Genomic DNA, 20,978 nt, shown 5'->3' with positions numbered 1-20,978 from the left:
ATGTGTGAGGAATCAGTGGGTTATTATTTCTTTCTCTCACTCTCCATACTGGGCTGCACTGTCCATAGCGCTTCTTAATGACAATGCTCTTAAACATGCAGGATGCTCTCAGGCCACAATATACACATTAACAGGTTCATCTTTGAAGAGGAAGTCTTCCGTTGTGGGCTTCCCTTGTTGCAGACAACCATTAAACCGGCAGCCCTTATGCAAAGGACACACGGAGACTGTGGCAGTGTGTGTCAGAGAAGTGTAACAATGGGAGGCTGTGCTTTGAAGTTGTGTTTATGCGACACTGCATGTGTGGTTCCGTGTGTGTATATGTGTGTGTGCTCATTACCCTCGGGGCTCTAATTAGGGACAGGGGTGTTCAAGCATCTCGGGTTGGTTGTTTGTAACTCAATCCCGACGTGAGAATGAAGGTGTCGCTTCATTTCAGTGATCCTTCTGAAAATGCTTTTATTCCCGGCTCCAGGCAGTCACAGATTACAGCTACATTTCGGTGCTATTTTTAAAGGTAGCGACATTCAGAGAGAGAGAGAGACAGAGAGAGAGAGAGAGAGAGAGAGAGCGAATGCCTTGCTTTCCTCTGTTGGTAGCTATAGGTATTTTCTATGGTGTAGCGTGCCACAGAGGGGGGTTTCTACTCATTAAAAATTGATGAGCAGCTGAGTGCTGTGTAGCCTGAGCTGAGCATTCCTGCACTCTTTCATGTCGTGTGTAGAGACTGAACTGGAGACACAGGCTATGGCTGGGCTATTGTGAAGGTATCAGATTTACCTCGGCTCACATTTCACCTGCTATTGTGTGTGTGTGCATGTGTGTGTGTGTGTGTGTGTGTGTGTGTGTGTTTTTCTCTAACCCTTTGCCCCTGGGTAGCCAACAGTCTAGTTTACTGTTTTCTTCATCTCTCCTCCCCTCACATGTTTTCATTCCCTGTGTCCTAAATCCCATTCTTCCATAATGTATTGACAAGTCCATCCGCCCCTATTCTTCTTCTACCTTTACTTTACCTTTGCTTATAGCTCAGTTGCAGACTCTGATTAAGGTAGCAACAGAGTGTAATAAATGCAAATCTCATCTGTGTGTGTGTGTGTGTGTGTGTGTGTGTGTGTGTGTGTGTGTGTGTGTTAAGTACTTTTTGTGTCCAGAACATAATGTTAAACAGGCGGTGAGTTAATCAAGCGAAAGTCTTGGAGATTAGAGGAAAGGCGTGAAGAAAGAGGCAGATATTGAAGAGAAAGATAAAGAGTGAAAGATGAAGGGAGAGATAGTCGAAAGAGAGAGAGAGAGAGGGAGAGATGCTATGATGAGTGAATGACCTCATCATCGCCTGGACCTGGCCGTTGAGTGGAATTATGGGTGGGCCCAGGGCGGCGAATGGGGCTGATTGATTGGTGAGGATCTGAGAGGCCAAAGACGCTGCCTGCAGATGCTCGCTGTCTGTCTCTCACACTCTCTCTCACACACACATACACAGATACATGCACATAGTCACCCACAATGTAACACCTGCACACCCTAACACGCTCACACTACCAAACACACACACACACACACACACACACACACACACACACACACACACACACACACTAACAGCACTCAGGAAGAGAAAGTCATTTGCAGATTTTCTGTTTAAGTGGCCATGGGTGTGGTCTGAACGCCTACTACTGTATGGGAAAGATCACTCAGTCACAGGGTAGCTCTTCATCCTCTCTGTATCTCTCTCTTTCTGTTGCTAGGGGGTTTGAATTCCACTCATTAGGAGTTTTAATAGAAAATATTTTATTCTGCACAGTCAATAATTCAAAGTGCCAGGCCAGAGGGACTGTCGCAGATGAATTACAAGGCAGCTGAAGATACTAACTAGACAGAGAAAAAAGAATGCGACGTGCTTCTTAATGGCTTCTTAATGGTGTAGTTCATTAAAAAAAATGCCCATAAGCCTATATTAGGCTGGAGCATTATTGTCCCCAGTCAATGGTGCATCACATTTGAGAACAGAAAATATATGCACGTTTCTTTCCTTTTGACTTTTTTGCTCACACAGGGTGGGGCGGGGTGGGGTGGGTGGTGTTTGGTGTCGTGCTAACCTCAGACATGTCCTGTATCCTCATATTGCTTTGCGCTCCAGGATACTGTAACTGTAGAGAGACATCGCACAATTGACGGTGATGTAACAGCTGTGCTTTTCACGTTGCAGAGACATGACACGAGCTCTTTCTGAATGATGCCTTTTGCTCTGCAGAGCCGCCAGCGACACTGTGCCCCAGTGTAGCCCGCCTAATTGTCATAGATTGAAATGCACTATTGATATGCATGAGTGTGTGTGTGTGTGTGTGTGTGTGTGAGAGAGCGAGAGAGAGAGAGAGAGAGAGAGACATTAAAAGGCAGAGCAAAAACCTTCTGCTCCGTGGTGCAGGCGGACCAGAGTGAGTGTGTGTGTGTGTGTGTGAGAGAGAGAGACAGAGAGAGAGAGAGAGAGAGAGAGAGAGAGAGCGAGAGAGCGAGCTCATACAGTAAACACAAGCTCATAAGGCACGGTGTTTTGAAGAGGAGAGCCACTCTGCCACATCATGCTGTAACCGACCGTGCGACCGGGGAAGAGAGAAGAGCCGAAGAGTCCGACCAGACGGGCTTCAGTCAGTTTGTTCTCGGAGTTTGCGCTGCAGTGATGATCCTGCGTCTTTAGCGAGAGGAGAGAGAGACAGAAAAACGCTGGTTTGTTGCTTTGTCTGCTGGACTGACATCGCATGGGGACATGAACAGTGTGGATCCAGCTTCTAACAAACTGTTGACTTTCAATCAACGGTAAAAAAAGAAAAAATGCACATTTTCCTACTCTTGTGTTTGACTCATTAGCGCTTTTGCATGCCATCTCTCAGCGGTAGGTACATCTGTTGAATGCACAGGTCTCTCATCGGTCTGTCATAGCCCTGCAGCATTGACATATTATGCAGCCCCGAGCAGACAAATTAACAGGATGAAAACACCTGCTCCTATCCTCTGCATTTTCCTCCCCGTTGAAGAGTTTATATTTTCAATAATCAGCTGTTTGGGTCGAGTGATTGATACTTATTGTGTTGTCCTCTGTGTCAACTGCATGATTCACTGGTCGATTTCCATTTACTCTGGGATGGGAAACTGAGCGCCACTCGGTTGTTATCCGACGGCTGAATCCACAAGTCTCCAGCCCGGAGTAAAGCCCCGGCTCCTCGGTATAAATATATTAAATATACCCAGGCTGTCCGCCACCACACCGTTCAATCCAACCACAGCGCTGCTCGGGTTTATGTGCAGCTTTGTCGTCAATATTGTGAAATTTGAACTGAATTAGTTTAGCGCTGCGGATAGCCTATACATTGGCTTATCGATTGGGGTTTTTGTTTTTTTTCGGATGGCAGACATCGTACACGAATGTACACGGAAAATCATAAATTATTCATGAAATGCCTTTCAGTTCGTGGTAGAGTGGAGTTGCATGCACAAAGCGGCTCTGACAGCAGGAGAATAACGTAGGTATGATGCGGTCAGTCTAAAACCCAAACAAACAGTGAGGGCAAGCATAAACAGCGCTGCCCACCAGAAATCCACTTTGCTTCACACCTTGCAGCAGAGTTGAGATGCAGCCTGGTCCTAAGCTGCTTCCTCACTCATTCCCAGCCTCTGATAAGGATCCGACAATTACATTGCCGCAGCTCTGTACCAACAGAAAAGCAATGTTGTGCACTACAGCTTCAGCTGCAGTGGTACCAGAACAGAGAGTTCAGTTTCCTTTCAGTTTATAACATGTTTTTTTTGTTTGTTTTTTTTACCCCTGAGTAGTCTTGAATTGTTGAAGAGATCATTCTTCATTCTGGTAGTGCATGTCCAACTTAGTAATGACATCTGACTTTACAATGGAGGGTTCAAGCCCAGTGTTTGTGGGTGTGGGTGTGTGTGTGGTACTAGTCTTGGTTTGGGTGGATTAAGAATCACCTTCATCATCATCTTCATCATCATGATCATGGCTTGCTATGGATTATAGTTACCAAACTTCAATTAGACACAGTGTTTATGCCAATGGACTGCTTTGTGATTCAGCAGTTTTGCTTTGCCCATTATTTGATTACTCAGTTTGATGATGCTGTCTGAATATATTAGGTACAGTATAACCCACAGACTGGATTCGAATAGTGTATGATGGGTTAGTGTTTATGTGTGTACTGCGCATGTCGTGCGCCAAGCGACTGTACCCTTAAACAAATTTACAATGAAAAGCTTTGATGCATGCATCAGATAAATTCAAATCAGACCATTTGAATCTGGCATAACAAAGGCACGAAAGATAGTTTGAAGTTCAACCGGATGTTATGAAAGTGAAAATAGCATACAAAGCACTTCAGAATTGTATCTCTGTTCACATTCAGCATCAATATGCACCCATGTGGTAATAGCTTACTAGTTGCGCCATTGCGGTGGCCAGCCTATAACCATTTCCTATTAGTGCTGCAGCTGAACAACAGAGTGAACATGTAATTTATTTACATCATTTATAAGGCATTTTCTTAACTCAAAACACAGGAGCCATCAGAAAATACTCCAAAAAAATGTAACATAAAAATAAGTACTGGTGTTATGTAAATATCTATGAGACGTGTGAATGTGTGTATGAGACAGGCAAGGTGTGAAAGCCTGCACAATCTTAAATAGATTACTCTGAATTTGGCACCAGCTGATGGATGTTGCTGATTGGCTTTTTGTTTTCACAGTGAGTTTCACCGCTCCTCTCAACAGTCATTTTGAGTCTGGCATTGCTTGCAGATCTCTTACCAGCATCAAGATCCTTTTGATGCATTTGGCTTCTCTTTCTAACAATCTCCAAAAGAGTTTCCCCTCTCAAAGTCTCCGGATGTGCTACCATCTTTGGCGTTAATGCATGAGAGGTAGGTAGCCAAAACAGGACAGATAGTGCGCTTGTCTCCCACAGCATCTTGCATTACAGTATCTAATTGGAACAGCTCAGGTGGAAGGATTGGCAGCAGAGGGTTTGACATTAGCACCTGCAGGGTCATCTGAACCTGTTGTGAGGCTGTAGGGCTAGATATTATTTCTACTTCACACCTCACAGTATGGAGACTTCCATCGGGCCACTGTCTATTGTCTTGTGACAGAAAGCAAGGTTTTTGACCTTTCCCTTATTCCGCGGGCAGCAGTTGCATAATTAATATGCATTTAACCTCTTTTTGTTGCATAGCTATTTTTTTTTTTTGTCCAAGTTCCATGCTTTTAAGGACTTTTTTCTTTGGATTTAAAATTAATTTGCCCAAAGTCAGTGTTAACTACAGATGCTGACGTTGCACCATTATTGACCACAACCCCCTGGTCCATTTTGTCTTCCAATTCATACTTCGGGGGTTTGCATAAAAATGTACTTCTGAGTGAATATGGATGGACCCAGAACACACAACAGGTCATAAACCGAGCTTACATGCAAGAGATTCCTCTACTCTTTTTTTGAAGCTTTGATTCTTTGTGCTTACTTAAAATCTGATTATGTCCTCTGCACTCCATTGCGCCCCCACAGCTCTCTGGACAGGTAGGTGTTCCTCATTGAAATTAAGCTCCTCTGCCCCCTCAGCTCATTTCTCCTCGGGAGTAGATGTCAGCACAGCTTGACTGTTACTTATCTATTCTGTCTGATAGAAACCACCATGTGCACAAAAGGTTCTCAGTTCACCACATTGCTTACATTGCTTTTGCTTTGATCTGACGCAGACATATCATCGTAGAAAATTCGCTGCTGATGGCTTGTTTTTGTTCTCTTCAGCAGTTTTTCACTGGGTTTTTCTCATAAATACACCAACCGGAAGAAGAGGTTATTCCAAAGAAATTAGCCATCATTCTGTACTTGATCAGATTGTTGTTGATGTCCCCATTTGGCCAACATAGACAGCAAACAAAATGACAGTTTGCTTACTGTGTTACATTCCCCCAAGAACCCTAATACAGTTGTAGGCCAGCAGCTGTGTAACTTTTGTCCAAAATCTCAAGACTATAACTTAAACACTAGGGCTGAATTTCTGGTGTTTTTCATTGAGAAACATCGGCCTCACTGTAGGCTCAACACCATGATTAGATACCATAATAACTAACTTTATCCAACTAACCGTTCATCCAGTTAAGCTAACTATAGCCAGTGCCATCTCTCTTTCAAGGAAAGTAGCTATTGGCTAATTTGCTTGCGACCTATTAAAGTTTAGCTCTTAGCTCTACCTTTTTCTGCATACAAGCGCATGAATATCCAAACCTATTCAGGTTCTCAAATCCACATTGATAAATTACAAAGTCCTTTTTTTTTTTTTTCCTCTGGGGGATACAGCCAAACCGGAAGTTTTGCATGTATCAACTACTGTATTAATATTTACATTATTTAGAAGCCATTTTCTCAAAAACCTCAAATGGCCGTGAATGTTTTGCTAATTTCAGACTGGGGCCTCTGATCATTCGTTATTCATCGCCCTGTGTGCTGTTATAACCAGAAACTGTCTCCTAGTGTTGTGATGGTGGGACTCTATTCCCTTTCAGTTCAGTCCTAACCTGTAGTGTCCATCCATAAACACCTAGACCTTTATACCTCACAGTTAAGCCCCAATATAGTGAAATCTCTAGAGAAGGGGATGAGCTTAATTGGGGGATGCAGTTGTTTTCATTAGGCCCAAAGAGGCAGGGAGGGTGCACCTGGGAGGATTTTAATCACGTAATCACCCCCGTCCCAGGCACACCCACCCCTTTCCATGACCCCCTCTCAGAGGACAGGGGAAGGGCAGGAAAGACGGAGAACTGGGGGGTGAGAAGTAAAAGAGAGAACACAAATACGCTGAGTTAGCTGTGATGGAGGATCTGATGGAGCTCCAGCAGACCCCACCCTCATCATCCTAGAGAAACCAAGCAGGAGGAGAGAGAGGGGACTGATGGACACATCCTGTAGTACAGATACACTTCAAAGACACTTCCTTTAAGCCTGAGTGTACATTATGTATTAGCACCCCGGCTCTACCTTCATCTCCTCTGCAGAGCGAGAGAGAGAAACCCAACCAGGGAGGGGTAGAGTTAGATAGAAGAGGAGAGGGGGAGGGGGTCCAGAGAGAGAGAGAGAGAGGGAGCAAGAAAAGCAGGCAGGCCAAATCACCACTCAGACAAGCATGTAGTACTGGATAACCAACCACGTATTCCTTCCACCCGCCCCACCACCCACCCCCACACACACACACATGAATCCAATATGGTATAAAAGATATCTGCCTGCATTACACAATTATTTACTGCCTCACCACATGCATGCATCAGTGCACACACATGCAATCGCACAGACGTAAAGGAACCGGTGCCATGGTGTCAACACTGCAGTCTAACCTTTCATTCCGCTAGAAAGAATCTCATATCACTAACTATCCCTTTTGCTAGAGTTGGTTCATTTGGGTTATCAGTTGTGCACCTTACAATTATGCCAAGCGCTTGTTTTTGTTTCCGCGACACCATTTTGAAACCATGGGTCGCCGTCAGCTGACCTCCTTTTTTTCCCGAAGTTCTCTCTAACTAAGCTTCTTTTTCTCTACATTTTCCCCAGTTTATCCACTGTCCCTGCTTGGTTTGAGAAATTGCTCCCGCGTACCTTGCCACTTCCTCCTGGCAATGTATTTGCTCCGCTATTGTCTTCATTTCTAATGGAATTTAAGCAGATTGTTTTATGACATTTGATACTCTAAAGAAATCAAATGCTACCCACAGAAGGGTGCTGTCAGACCACGGCTGTTCTCTTTGGCCGAGAGTAGATGATCCTTTTGAAATGATGTCCTAGTTCCATTTTGTTCCTTTCAAAGAGTCTGCCTTTCATAATGCTATCAAATTATTCTTCAAGTCTACCTGGATGGGTATGGGTCAGTAGTGATATGCTTCTCACCCAGAGAGCTATACAAACACTAATGCAATAGAGCAGTGATTCTCAACCTTTTTGATGACCCCCATTTGATGAGATTTTGTCTCTCTGACCCAAATCTGAGAATATATTTATTGTTAGATATGATTTTGTCCAGAATTCCATGACTATCTGTATTGTAGGTAGAGAGATAACAGTGACACTATGATCAAAATTGTCATTCTTCTACCTTCTCTAATTGTGGTAACTTCTTGTAAATTAAATAATGGTGAAGTTTAACAATTCATCAATTTGCCTGGGGACCCCCTGGAACCCCCTCAAGGACCACATCATAGACAGTATCTTTGATCGTGAACAATAGTTAGCAGTCTTGGGTCATTTATTGAGACGTGATTATCAGTGGCGGATTTTTTGCCTCTGTATTGAGTCCTAACTGCTAACAAAGTTCTGGCAGTGTCAGCAGTCTTGAGGAATAGTGTGATGAATACTGCAGGTGTTGCATTGGACTCGGCCTCCAGTTTCAACCAACTGCAGTGTAATGGCAGGGCAGCTTCAACTCACACAAGAGTCTACCACAATGTGTGGTGTCTCCGTTGGTGATATTTGATATTATGGTATGTCTCTTCAGAATGGTTTGCAGAGTATGATGCCTATAAGAGAAACTTTGAAACCCTGCTATTCATTTTGAGAGAACAATGTGAGAAGTCCGTAACTGTGTGTTTCTGTATCTTTACTTTTTTGTGTGTACTTGCATGCTTGTGTGTGACTTAATGTCTGTGTGTGTGTGTGTGTTTATTTTGTGTATGTATTTGTGTTTGTGTATATGTGTGTTTGACTGTGACCCAGCAGTCTGCTCTCCCAGCCAGTCTCCATCTATCACTGTGACTTAATCCAATCAGGACCCTCATCTCAATCAGAACTGGGTTGGCCACCGCTCCCGGGCCAGTCACCATGCCGCTGCCAGCCTCACCACACCGACCGAGAGACAGGCAGAGGAAAGGAAAGAAAGGAAGAAAGAGGGAGGGGTGAGAGAGATAGACAGAGAGAGAGAGAGAGAGAGAAAGCGAGAGAGAGAACACAGTGTGAACAAAGTGACAATGGACAAGGAGACAAAGTGAGAGAAAGACATGGGGAAAAAAGATGCTACAACTGCCACTTGTATGAGTGTGTTCTACAGTATGTGTGTATGGTGTGATGGAGGAGACGGACCATGTGTCTGACTGTGCATTTGTGTTACAGCTCTGCCTCGGAGGACTTGGGCTGCAGGCGTGGAGACTTCAGCAGGAAACACTATGGCTCCGTCGAGCTGGTGAGTCCCACTCGCACTGCATTCATCTGTTTGTGCCTGTCTTGGTGTGTTCTCCTCTCCTCTCTCCTCTCTCCTCCCTCCTCCCTCCTCCCTCCTCCTCTGTCCTCTCCTCTCTCCTGTCCTCTCATCTCTTCTCCTCCCTCTCTCCTCCCTCCTACTATCCTCTCCTCTCCTCTCCTCCCAATGTGGCTTTCTTCTCATCCTCCTTCCATGCTCCTTGTTGCTTATTTCCTTGATGATATCCCCTCCCTCCCTCTCTTTCTCTTCCATTCTCCCTCTCTCTTTCCCTCTCTCTCTCTCTCTTTCCCTCTCTCTCTCTCTCTCTCTCTCTCTCTCTCCCTCCTGTTGGTGTGGAGAGACAACAGAGAGGGACTGATGAGTCATGACGTACTGGGTGTGGTCCACTGATGTGCTTTGCCAGCACGGATCACAATAGGTGCTTCAGTCACAGTGGACTCACAGGACTCTGCAGCCTGCCCAGCCTCCAAAGTTAATTTGTTTTGTTTTGACACGACTGTTGTAAAGCTGCTGCACAGTATGCGTCTTGTGGTTGATTACTAAGCTGTTGAGTCATTGTTGCTTTCGGGTGTTTGTGTGTGTGTGAGAGAGAGTGTGTGTTTTGCCATCAATATGTAAGTGAGTGTGTTTGTGTGTGTGTGCGTGCGTGTGTCCCCCCACTGTGAACTGAGTCTGTACATCCCGATAGCCCAGAAGGACAGGAAGTCCCAGGGTTCCACACTGCGATCTTACTTCCTACCAGAGACACATTGTGGGTTTGTCCATGAGTGCAGCACACCACGCGTGTGTCAGATTAGTGTTGGGGAGAAACCACATGCTGCCTATCAGCAGTAGCAGGCTAACACCAAACACAATACCGCTGTGTGTGTGTGTGTGATAGAGAGAGAGAGAGAGAGCAGTGGGAGTCAGAGAGAGAGAGAGAGAGAGAGAGAGAGAGAGACCAAAAGAGCAGTATCCAAACATTGTGGTGAGTGCGAGCCTAGAAGAGGTCACTTCAGATAACCTTAATATTCAGAGTGTGTCCGTCACCAAGCAGTGTGAAATGGCTGTGCTTCTTCTGCAGTATACAAGTGCTGTTTTTCTTGTTAGTCTGGTTGGTGGCATCTCCCCGTCTTTGGTTCCTCTGCATGCACTTAGAATCTGACAAATCCGAGTCTGTTATGCCATACTAACTCCATGTAAGAAGACTGACTTAACCACAGTGAAGTAAAAGCATCTGTAATCCATCTTGATGGTTAGGTATACAATTTCCATATGCTATGCAGCGGCAGCAGTCTAGCCTAATGATGAATAGTTTAGCTGGATCAATACAGCCAGCTTGGTGTTAGTTAGTAGCCAACTTATAGCAGTGCTAACCATCTTTGCTAGTTTGCTAATGCATAAATACCATCTCAGTCTCCATAAGCTCTGTGAACAGATCTAAATGAATAAGCATTTCATCTAGCACTTGTGTCAGAAGATATATTTGTAACAAATATGGAGCCTTTGATTCAGACCTTTTTGGATAATTTGGACAGCTCTCCTCATAACTCAGTCAAAAGACAATTCTGGTATGTATTTTAATATTTTTGTCCAAAGACTGGATGAGTCTGCCATTGTATGCATCTGCTTTGCAGTCTTCCACATAGTGCTTCCCATCACAAGCATGACAGAAATCAAATATGGCCACTGTGTGAGTGAGGTGAATTGTGCCGTTAGCTGTGCTAGAATAACATTAAGCATGGGCAAGAATTCTTCAGAACTTTGTCCAACCACCATAGAACCATAGGCACACCTAATACATGCATGGGGGAGCAGCAGAGGGATTTAACCCAAGAAATTACAGAAAAAACCCACCAAAACCAAGTTTCTGTAAACCGAAAAACAAATAATCACATTCTATCCGGTCAAAAGCTTTCTCTGTATCTAAAGATGTGACAACGTCTGGAGGGAGAAGAGGGCTGAGGTATGGATAATAGAAGAGTCTATGGATAATGGAAAATGAATGGCGGTCCTTCATGAACCCTGGTTGGGTTATAATGGTTTCAGAAATAACCTCAGGGAGGACAGACTCTTTAGCGATGATCTTTGGTTCTTGGTTCAGGAGTGAAAATGAGAGACATGAACCACATTCTGTGGGATTTTTCTTTTTCTTTTAAAGAAGATTTATGGTTGATTGTGTGAATGCAGGAGGGAGAACAGGCTTGTAGAGTCTGGTTCTCACAAGGCTCCATGTCTCCAGGTGAGGAGACATGGAGCAGGAATTATTTCCTCCCATCCTCGGCGTAGGGAAGAAGACAGCACCAAACATTTCCTTAAATAGCCGTCATAAACTTTACCATCTTCTCTGGAATGCCCGGCATCCTGATCCTGGATCAGTTCTCCAGGTGGTCCACGCTATCCGTAAGTGGCTCGCTGTGGGACTTCAGCGACTCACAGAGGGATTCTACCTCTGCTAGCCTATCACTGTAGCAGGACAGCAAGCACTCCATCACAGTGATGCACTCGCCTTGGGTGTCGATGGTGCTCTGATGGACTCCAGCGACTCGTTAGTGTGAGCAAGAACAATATCCAGCAGAGATGTGATGTAAGGTCTTTCTGGATTGCAGACTGAAGGTTTTCTAAGTCGCTGGGCAGAGGATTGGTGCGTCCTTCATGAGCAGTGATACAGAACTTGTTTGGCTTGGCAAAGATATATGAAGACCTTGTTAGTGCTAGCTTGGGAGGAGGCACAGGCATTCGTTGACTTTGAGGTTTGAGGCATGTACGGCTGTATATATTGCATTTTGTGATAATAATACAATATGTAAGCCACATTTAGTTCGCCAAAAGGATGAGATAAACAGTAAAATTATGAGCTATTTTACTCCAGACTTCTGTGTTTCATTGTGTTTTAAGGCAAAAGCTCTACTGTAGGTCTGAACTTATAAACCTATCTATTCAAAAACAAAGTTAATGCACTTAATTATTCATGAGAAAATGAGTTTGCCAATGGGAAAATGAATGAGGATTTTCTGAGGAATGAAAGTCAGCAGGCACTGACATTTTTTCCCTACTGCACCAAAAGTGAACTGCCCTGTGTCCGTGGTATGTACCAAACTATTACTGCTGTGAATCACACTGTGGTTATGTATCTTTTCTTGGCATCAGTTTGTCTATACTGTGCCTCCTTATTCCAGTGCGTGGAAGACAAGTGTTCAAAATGTCTAAACACAAGTGGGAGTTCCCTATTAAGAGAGACCAACATAAGCGGAGTTGTGAAAGGATAATGAGTCATCGTGTCTGTTTATTTTATTTTTGGTGTCATGTAAAAGGGAGGTAGGACCTGGCAATAAGAGATGGTACCTCTTCTGTCACAGACGCCGTAGCAGTATGATTCATCCAAGTCCTGGCCTACATACACACACACACACACACACACACACACAAAGGCTAATCCTGACATAAGGAGCTGGATAGGGTCCAGTTTTACTCCAGTTATTTTAAATTCACAGCTCATGAAGCGCTGCTACCTTGTCAGTGTTTGAAGTAGAAACTCTGTTTTAAGTCCATTACATACTGAATTTATCAACATTTCTACCCAATAACTGTAGAAATAAGGAGTGCTGCTGAAATCCTCTGGTTTGAAATACACTCTTTCTTTTTCTTGGCAAATGACAAATGATAAGTATGATTGTTGTGAAGTAAGCCTATGTGCCGTTATGAACATAAAGATGATGAAGGGAGAGGAGGTGAGCAGTCAGTGGCTGTCAGTCAGGTGTTTGTGAGTATTGTGTGTCTGCATCATTGGCCCAGCTATTAGGCAGACAGACAGCTCAGCCTCTCAGGTACTTCTTTGAAAGAAAAAACGCTGTAAGTGTAAGTGTGTGGTCGTTTTTACTCTCTGTCTGTGTGTGTGTGTGTGTGTGTGTGTGTGTGTGTGTGTGTCTCAGCGGACCCAGCCTTACACAGTGCCAAAGGGCCCTCTCGTTACAGGGAAAAGAGCAAGAGACAAAAGTAGGAAGTTTAATTCACTAAATACACCGAGGAATAAAGAAAATCAATACCCTGCTGCCACACACACACATGCACACAAACACACACACACACACTAAGCATCAGCCCACATTACACGCCCAAGTCAGTCTATGCCAGCACATGTAAGACTCCTATTAACCCCTGTGCCAGCCTCCTCACAATACACACACATACACGGATACAAATCGAAACACTCAAGCACACACTGAACATCTACACAACGAGCAAGCAAATACTACATGATGCCATCCAAACTCATGCCCACACACACGTACAGAAGACACACAGCCACACACACACGACGCAACTCCCACCCTGTCTTTGTTCCTTCAGTCAGTGACAACTCTTCAGTGCCGTTTCAAAAGCCTAATTGCGTGGCGCACACTGCAGCTGAAGCCAGCGACAATTAAAGCCATTTCATCCTGACATGACAGCTTTTAAAGCATTTCACCCCCCCCCCCCCCCCAATGAATTTAATTGTCTTTATTGGAGGGCAAGAGATAAAGACGGTAACAAATCGGTGAGGGGTGGGTGCTGGCTGTCTCTCCGGCTGTGAGATGGACCACACAGGAAAATGTGGGAGATGGAGAGGTTGTTGCCACACGACCGGGCCCTGTAGACTCACAGTCTGTTGTGGATTGTGTGTGTGTGTGTGTGTGTGTGTGTGTGCGCAGGAACACTGCGTTGAGAGGTTAGCTGTCAGTCTAACATGGTGGATAGTGAGCAGACGGCTCCACTTCCCACCTGTCTACCACTGTTACTGTCACTGCCTCGGAGGCTTTTGACTGCAATGTCAGATCTCATTTATTTCCACTCCCAATGCACACGCATGAGGTCGTGCGTTTGCGCCTGTGTGTTTTGTAACATTCATTTACTTAGCTAACCGGGCCTCTCACCGACCATGGGATTTATATCTTTTGAATTTTGAGAGTTGTTTTCCAGGCAGGGAAATGGAAATCTGATGCTCAAAATCCCACGTATTTGGCAGGTGGTGTGTGTTAATTTGCCACCCTGCTGCTAACACACACATGCACACATGTACATACACTTGCTAGGTTTACAGTTTCGTGATCCAGATTTTTTTGCCCTGTTTAGTGTCTGTAAAGCCAATGATGTCATTGTTTTGTCAAGCTGAGAAAGGCTGCCTGCCCAACAGCCCTGCAGTTGTAGTCCAGTCACAACTGTACACCAACCCCCTGTCTGTCTCTCCTGTCTGCTTCTGTCTCTATTCCTCTCTGTGTCTCTCTCTCTCTGTTCTTTCTGTGTCTCTTTCACATACAGCCATCTTGTCATCTAATCTTGTATGCTTTATCCGGGGCTCCCATGGGTCTGAAAATCCTAGGAATTTTGTGGATTTGAGAAAAATTAAATTAGGCCTTAAATGTTTTTGAAAATTAATGGGTGGCCTTGAAAGTACTTGAAATATAGCACCCAAATTCATCAATAATCATCATCAAAATTTTATGCCTGAGTGCTCTAAAATATAACCCCTCTGTCAGGCTTCTAATTTTGTACATCTCTCTCTCTCTCTCTCTCTCTCTCTCTCTCTCTCCTCTCTTCTCTCTTCTTCTAGCATGCTTAAACATTAACATGTTAAAATTTGTTTGCACACTCGTCTGGTAGTAAGACTTACAGCCCTCATAAACATGGCCTACGTGTTTAGAAGAAAATACTGCATTAGCCTTGTATCATTCTTGTACATTTGCATATCTGTTAGAGTTTGTTTGCCGAATACTTAAAGCCTGTATAAACGGGGGCCTCTGTGTAATCGTGTGACTTAGATAAACAGTGAGGGTGGCTGGACAGCTGAGCGGGCCCCTGCCATTCAGATGAAGCTGCCAGTCAAGCCAGCAGGGCCAGTCAGATTTAGCTTAGCCAAAGCAGATACAGAGCGGATAAGCAGACTGCTGAGTTGGTCGGGTGTCTGCTCACTGCTTGGACAAGTGTAGGGTGTAACTTTTATAGTGTGTAACTTTGTAGGGTGCAGATTGTATTGTGTAACTGTATAACATGGAAGTGCATGGTGTGGAGTAGAAAGGAATATTGATGGCAGTGTGTATTGTAAAGCAGTGTTGTTGGTAACAAAGGTGCAGCTGACAGCGGTGTAGTGGACTTGGGTCTGCTGAGGCAAAGAGGGGGGACGTCGGAATACACTGTTGAGCCTTCTTGAGGTGTCGTGGGCCGAATTCAACGAAACATCAGTGAAGGAGGGTGCCCACTTGATAACCCCAATGACTTGACTGCACTCACTCACCCTGAAGCTAGAGCAGGTAGCTGGTGGATGTTGCTGTCTTATGGTGCTGTAGGTGTAGCCTGATGTTTTCTATGGTCACTCATTTGTATGGTTTTATATCATTCTGTTAAACTCTGAATCGGGCCTCTATATGAATGCTCCCCATGCTCACCGTTATGGCACAAGGGATACTAACATCATATCCTGTGTGTTGCTAAATGTTTCTCCACCTGCCCCTCTTCCTCTCATGTAACTGCCTGTCCATTAGAGCAGCTGATGCATAGCGCTCCCCCGGTGCGCTCTGTGATCCCGGCGCTCGTCTGCAGCACCTGCCCACTCTTGAAGGGCCTTGGCAGCCGCGCCTTCCCAGTGTGGCTCCTGGGTGGGTGGGCCTCTGCCTTCGGCTCCAGTCATTAGGCTAGTTGTGGCCGATGTTGCTGTGGTATAAACGGGCAGATATTGATGTGGTGCTGCTGTTGGCACGGCTAGATTTGTCCTAGCCGCGGGCGGATTTAATGCTAATCAGATTCAGTCAATGGCTACATGGAAAAGTCCATGTTACAGCGTTTGTTTGTCTTTGTTATACATTTTCACTTCTGCTTTACTCCTTCATGTTATTTCATGTCCATGACAGCATCATGCATTAAACATCGTTATTATCATTATGAGAGTTTTCTAGTACATGAGAGGGCTTATTATATGCTACTGGATCAGTGGTCTAGAATACAGTTATTGAGGGAAAAGCTGTTTTGCCTGTTTGATTATAACCTTGACTGTATGAGCTGTGTGTGTGTGTGTTTCAGATAAAGTTCAGTGAGTTCAGCACAGTGGAGGACTTGAGGTTTTTTTTATTTTAGAATAGAATATGATTAGGCCTACCGCATAAGGACTGCCAGTCCGCAGTCTGAAAAGGCAGGTAATGACATTTATTATTCATTTACCACTCAGGGATTTCACACAGGCCACATCCACACACGCCTCTCCAAAATGCAATCCGTGTGTATTTTTATTCCAGAGGCTTTCTGAGTGATTCTGATCCTCTTTTTATCAGCACAAGCCAACCTGTAAATCCTTACTTTCCTGTCTTCTTTTCCTCAGTAGAAGTAAGCAAGTCTTTGAAAGGTTGCAAAGTTGGCCACCCTTTCATCATCTAACCTTAAACATACACTGGGCCTAAGTACACACAGCACTCTGCTGTGAGAGTATGTATACACACACACACACACACACACCATTTCTTTTATTTACATGCAGTCTGGCTCCACTGTGTCCTCATTGTGTTTTTAATGTCCGTTTTTAAAGAGAGAGTGTATGAAAGAGAAGAAGAGGGAGAAATCGACACAAAAAGAAAGCGATAGCAATATCGCGATTCCCTGTCAATGACGCTTTTTATTCTCTTTTTAATCTGCTCCTTTCATTCTCTCTCTCCTTTATCTCAGTCCACTCTTGGTTTCTACTTGTCTCTTTAGCTCCCCCTTCTTTCTCCCACCCTGTGTTCGTGTTCTCCCTCCTCTTAGTTATTTCACTTCCGTCACTCCCTCCCATATCTCCTCTATCAGACCTCTCACTACCTTACTCCCTCAATCCATAACTGTTGATCTCCCTGCTCACCACTTGTATTGCTTTCTCTCTCTCTCTCTCTCTCTCTCTCTCTCTCTCTCCCACTCTTCCCCTCTCCCGATTCCTCTCCTGCTCTCTCTCTCTCCCCTTCTCCACTTCTGTGTTCTCTGTCTTCCTGGAGAATTGTGAGTGTGCATGAACAGGCCGGCTGATGAGATCAATTATCTATCAGCAGTCACAAAAGCAGTAAACCCCCCCCCACCCCCACGCCCCTAAACACCCACCACCACCTCTCTCTCTCTCTCTCTCTCTCTCTCTGCACTGCAGCGCTCCTCCTGTCCTTTGGGCCTTGGGGAAATCAGAGCCTCTCTTAGTACGCTGAGGGCTCAATTGTGTTTGTGAAATGTTCGAGTCATGCCCTAAAATGGGAGCTATTTAAGTGTGTGTGCGTGTGTGTGTGTGTGTGTGTGTGTGTGTGTGTGCGTGCATCACTGCTCCGTCTAAAGCCTTAGCAGTGACGGCTATTATTCGGCTATTATTCTTTTATCATTCGGCTTTTTGTTGTCATTACACATCGCTCTTTGCCTCTCTTCCCCAGTGGTCTCATCCTTCATTCTGTCCCTCTCTTTCTATATGTTTGATGCCATTTCTCTTTTCTTTTTTTTCCCCCTGCCCCTCCCTCCTCTTCTATCTCTCTGTCTCTCCGGCGGTGGCGAGGTGTTTTATGGGTTGTTTGTTAAAGCGTAGAGCAGAGAGGGCTCCCCTCTCTCCCCTGTTTCTCCTCCTCCTTCTCCTTCTCTTCCACCTCCACCTCCACCTCCACCTCCTCCCCCAGCCCACAGGGAATCATCGGAGTGCAGGCTTTTCCTTCTTTGCCACTCTCTCTGTTGCATGATTTAGAAGCAGGAGCATTTGTGTGCATGCACCACACACACACACACACACACACACATGCATATACACACATACACAAATAACACACAGACTCCCCTGGGCACTTAATATCTTCTTTCTTCCGTCATTTCTCATTTCTCATTCATTTCTCATTGAGTACAGAATGTCACACATTTTTCCTCTCTCTCTCTCTTTCTCTCTCTATCCCTCTCTCTCTCTCTCTCCCTCTCACTTTCTCACACACACATACACACTGGGTAGGTGGTGCTTTGCCCTCTCTGCACGCTACATTGGTTTCCCCTCCATTATCCTGCGATTGGACAGTTAATGTTGCAGGAGCAGAGAGAAATGGGGGGAGATAGAGGCCTATAGCTTAGACATTTACTTTCCATTCTTCACACATATAAGCATATAGACAGATCTCAACAGAGAGTACCTCCACTCGTTCACGGTGCAGTCTCCCTCTCTCTCTCACACACACACACACACAAAGGAGGACTGCAAGAAAAAAATAGAGGGATATACACCACCGCTCCGGGAAATATGCAGAAATTATATTTGTTTACAGGCCTATTAATATGCATATGAAGGGAGAGTAGAGCAGCCAGTATTTTCTGCAGCCCCTCATAAGCCCCAGTCAATCACTACATGGAAACCTCTCTCTCATTTATTATCAGAGCTTCACACCTGCAGTCAAACATGATGCATGTCTCGGTGGCAGAACATTACTTCTTTTCCTCCATATAGGATAGTATTATCTCATTATTACGTGAGAAATAGAATTTTGAGAAGTAGTTTATTTGCATCCACATCCATTTACATGTAACAGAAAGACATAAATGATACATATTTAACAGTTCTTGCAAGTCCATTTTGGGGGGAAAAACATTGCTTGAGGTTGACTACTTGATATTACAAGTCCACAAATGATTATAGTTTTGAATGAATGCCAAGAAGCAACATCGTAAGATCAAGCTTTGTAGACAGGAATACTTTCCTTTTATCTCTGCGTCAGTGTTGTCGTCATTGTTGTATTTCTTGGCGGACATTTAGACTAACATGCATATTTTGCAGCACGCCATGCTCAGTTCTTCTCTCCCAGTGACTTCCTATCCGTCCTCTACTTGCTTGGCTCCTTCATACCATTACAGGCCATCTGGTGCCCAACACACACACACACACACACACACATAACATACCACAGGCGTGCCAGAACTCTTTTTGAATTACATGTCGACAGAGCAGAGACCTCTGTCGGCCAAGGAGGAAAAGAGATTGCGGCGTCAGCAGCGTCGAGGGGGGGCAAAGAAGAACAGAGGCCAAGGAGGCAGAGAGAGACGGGAGGTGAAGAAAGAGCAACAGGGAGGAGAGATTCTGCAGTCCGTTGCCTGGCAACCAAACATTGTTCAGTGTGATGGAGGGGGTTAAGAAGGAAGTGGGGATGCGGCGAGGAAATAGGTTGAAGGGGGTCTCGGTGAGTCCGCGGGGCTCAAGGGGACAAGGTGGCGAGTCGCTCCGAGAGCCGGATGACAGTGGCAGGGCTACTTCAAAGGCCCGGTGAGCCAGCCGTGTGTATACACACACACACACACACACACACACACACTCACACATCAGGGCAATAGTCAAAAAAACTGGCAGACTGGCAGAATGTAACAAACTTCTACTCTTTTGTATTTTTCAAGGTCTGGTAATTGAGTCTGCAGTTTTTATATTTTCCCGGTAAGGCTATTCAAGGAAAAATTAGATTCATGGATTCATACATTTTGTCCACTTCCCCTGCCCTCTCCTCTTCTCCCTAATTTTCTCCCACTGTCACTAACTGCACTATCCCCCCATTTCTCTCCGGTAATGTTTCTTCTCCAATACCCGGGTAGAGATAGAGGTGAGTCAGCAAGAGGCAGCTAATTGGGGGCGATAAGTAGAGAGGAAACTGGATGGAAAAAAAATAAATAAATAAATTAAAAAAAACAGAGGTGTTTTTTACAGCGAACGGTTGGAGAAGTGATTGTAACGACATGGGGAATTAACGGCTGTTGGACTCATGCTACTGCTGTCACATGGAGGTGATGCGTCTGCCATGGTTCCTCTTTTATCTGTGATGATGGCCAACACTAATGTATTTATGATCCGCTTACCTCTACTGTCTGACATTACTCATAGTTTGTCAGGCTTCTAATTTTGTACATCTCTCTCTCTCTCCCCCTCTCTCTCTCTCTCTCTCAGCTGATCTCCAGTGATGCAGATGGGGCCATCCAGAGAGCAGGGCGCTTCAGGGTGGAGAATGGCTCGTCAGATGAGGTATGTATAGCATTTATTTATTTATTTGTATACACAATGCCCACACACCATTAATTCCTCAAACCCCAACCCTAAACCAGCCCCTTGAAGGAGTGAGGACCGACCAAAATGACCTTAGTTTGTCCTAAAAAAAAAAATTCCTCACTACAACTGGAAACTTGTTCTCACAAGAGTAGAAGTACAAAAACACACGCACACAGAGACACACACACACACACACACAGACACACTGAGATACAAACTATACATCAAACCTGCTGGTCCTTCAGGACTCACCAGAGATTTACCAACAAGATCTGGTGTATCTATCCCTTGTACTATTTTACTGTAGAAATACTCATGTATCTTGGATGTTAGTTGAAAGCAGTGTGGATGAGAGCTGGTATTCCATCACGTTTATCCAGTGGGCCACTCCCATCACAGCTGTATTCCTGAATTAGGACCGCAACACCCCCAGAAGGCTCAAAGTGGCATCCCAGGTTTTTTTTTTATGTCACCAAGTGTGTTGTCCTTTGAAAGATTGACAGAATGTGTCTTAGCATCACTGTTTCTGAATTGAGAAGACGTGCGGTCTTCGCTGAGCTACTGCTTGCAGTTTTTGGGTGATGGCAGCACATCATATGTTACTCCAGTAATGTTATCCTAGATGCCTCCATATTACAAAGTTCTTTCTAACTAAGCCTCTTCCTCTATACACTTACTATCTTCATCCATTGTTCCAGCTTAGATTCAGAAACTTTTTATGG

General features: G+C 44.7%; 1 protein-coding gene across 3 annotated transcripts in view; it reads left to right on the top strand.

Moving 5' to 3' along the window:
* garnl3 (GTPase activating Rap/RanGAP domain like 3) overlaps nucleotides 1-20,978 on the top strand; it is a 55,345-nt gene that overhangs the window by 9,483 nt on the left and 24,884 nt on the right. For 2 of the 3 annotated variants that reach the window (XM_071523322.1, XM_071523324.1), the window contains exons 2-3: nucleotides 9,161-9,230; nucleotides 20,158-20,232. In XM_071523322.1, the coding sequence (XP_071379423.1) occupies nucleotides 9,161-9,230; nucleotides 20,158-20,232 (145 nt within the window). Of the gene's footprint in view, nucleotides 1-2,564; nucleotides 2,815-9,160; nucleotides 9,231-20,157; nucleotides 20,233-20,978 lie in introns of those variants that run through there. The other variant, XM_071523323.1, reaches the window with a different exon arrangement.

The sequence above is a fragment of the Centroberyx affinis genome, unplaced genomic scaffold, assembly GCF_046629955.1.
Source record: "Centroberyx affinis isolate AG114_WGS23_722 - 3 ecotype Tasmania unplaced genomic scaffold, CSIRO-AGI_Caff_v1 ptg001080l_1, whole genome shotgun sequence".
In the NCBI taxonomy this organism is placed as follows: Eukaryota; Metazoa; Chordata; class Actinopteri; order Beryciformes; family Berycidae; genus Centroberyx; species Centroberyx affinis.
Note: the sequence above shows the minus strand (reverse complement) of the source record. Positions and strands in the feature narration are given on the sequence as shown.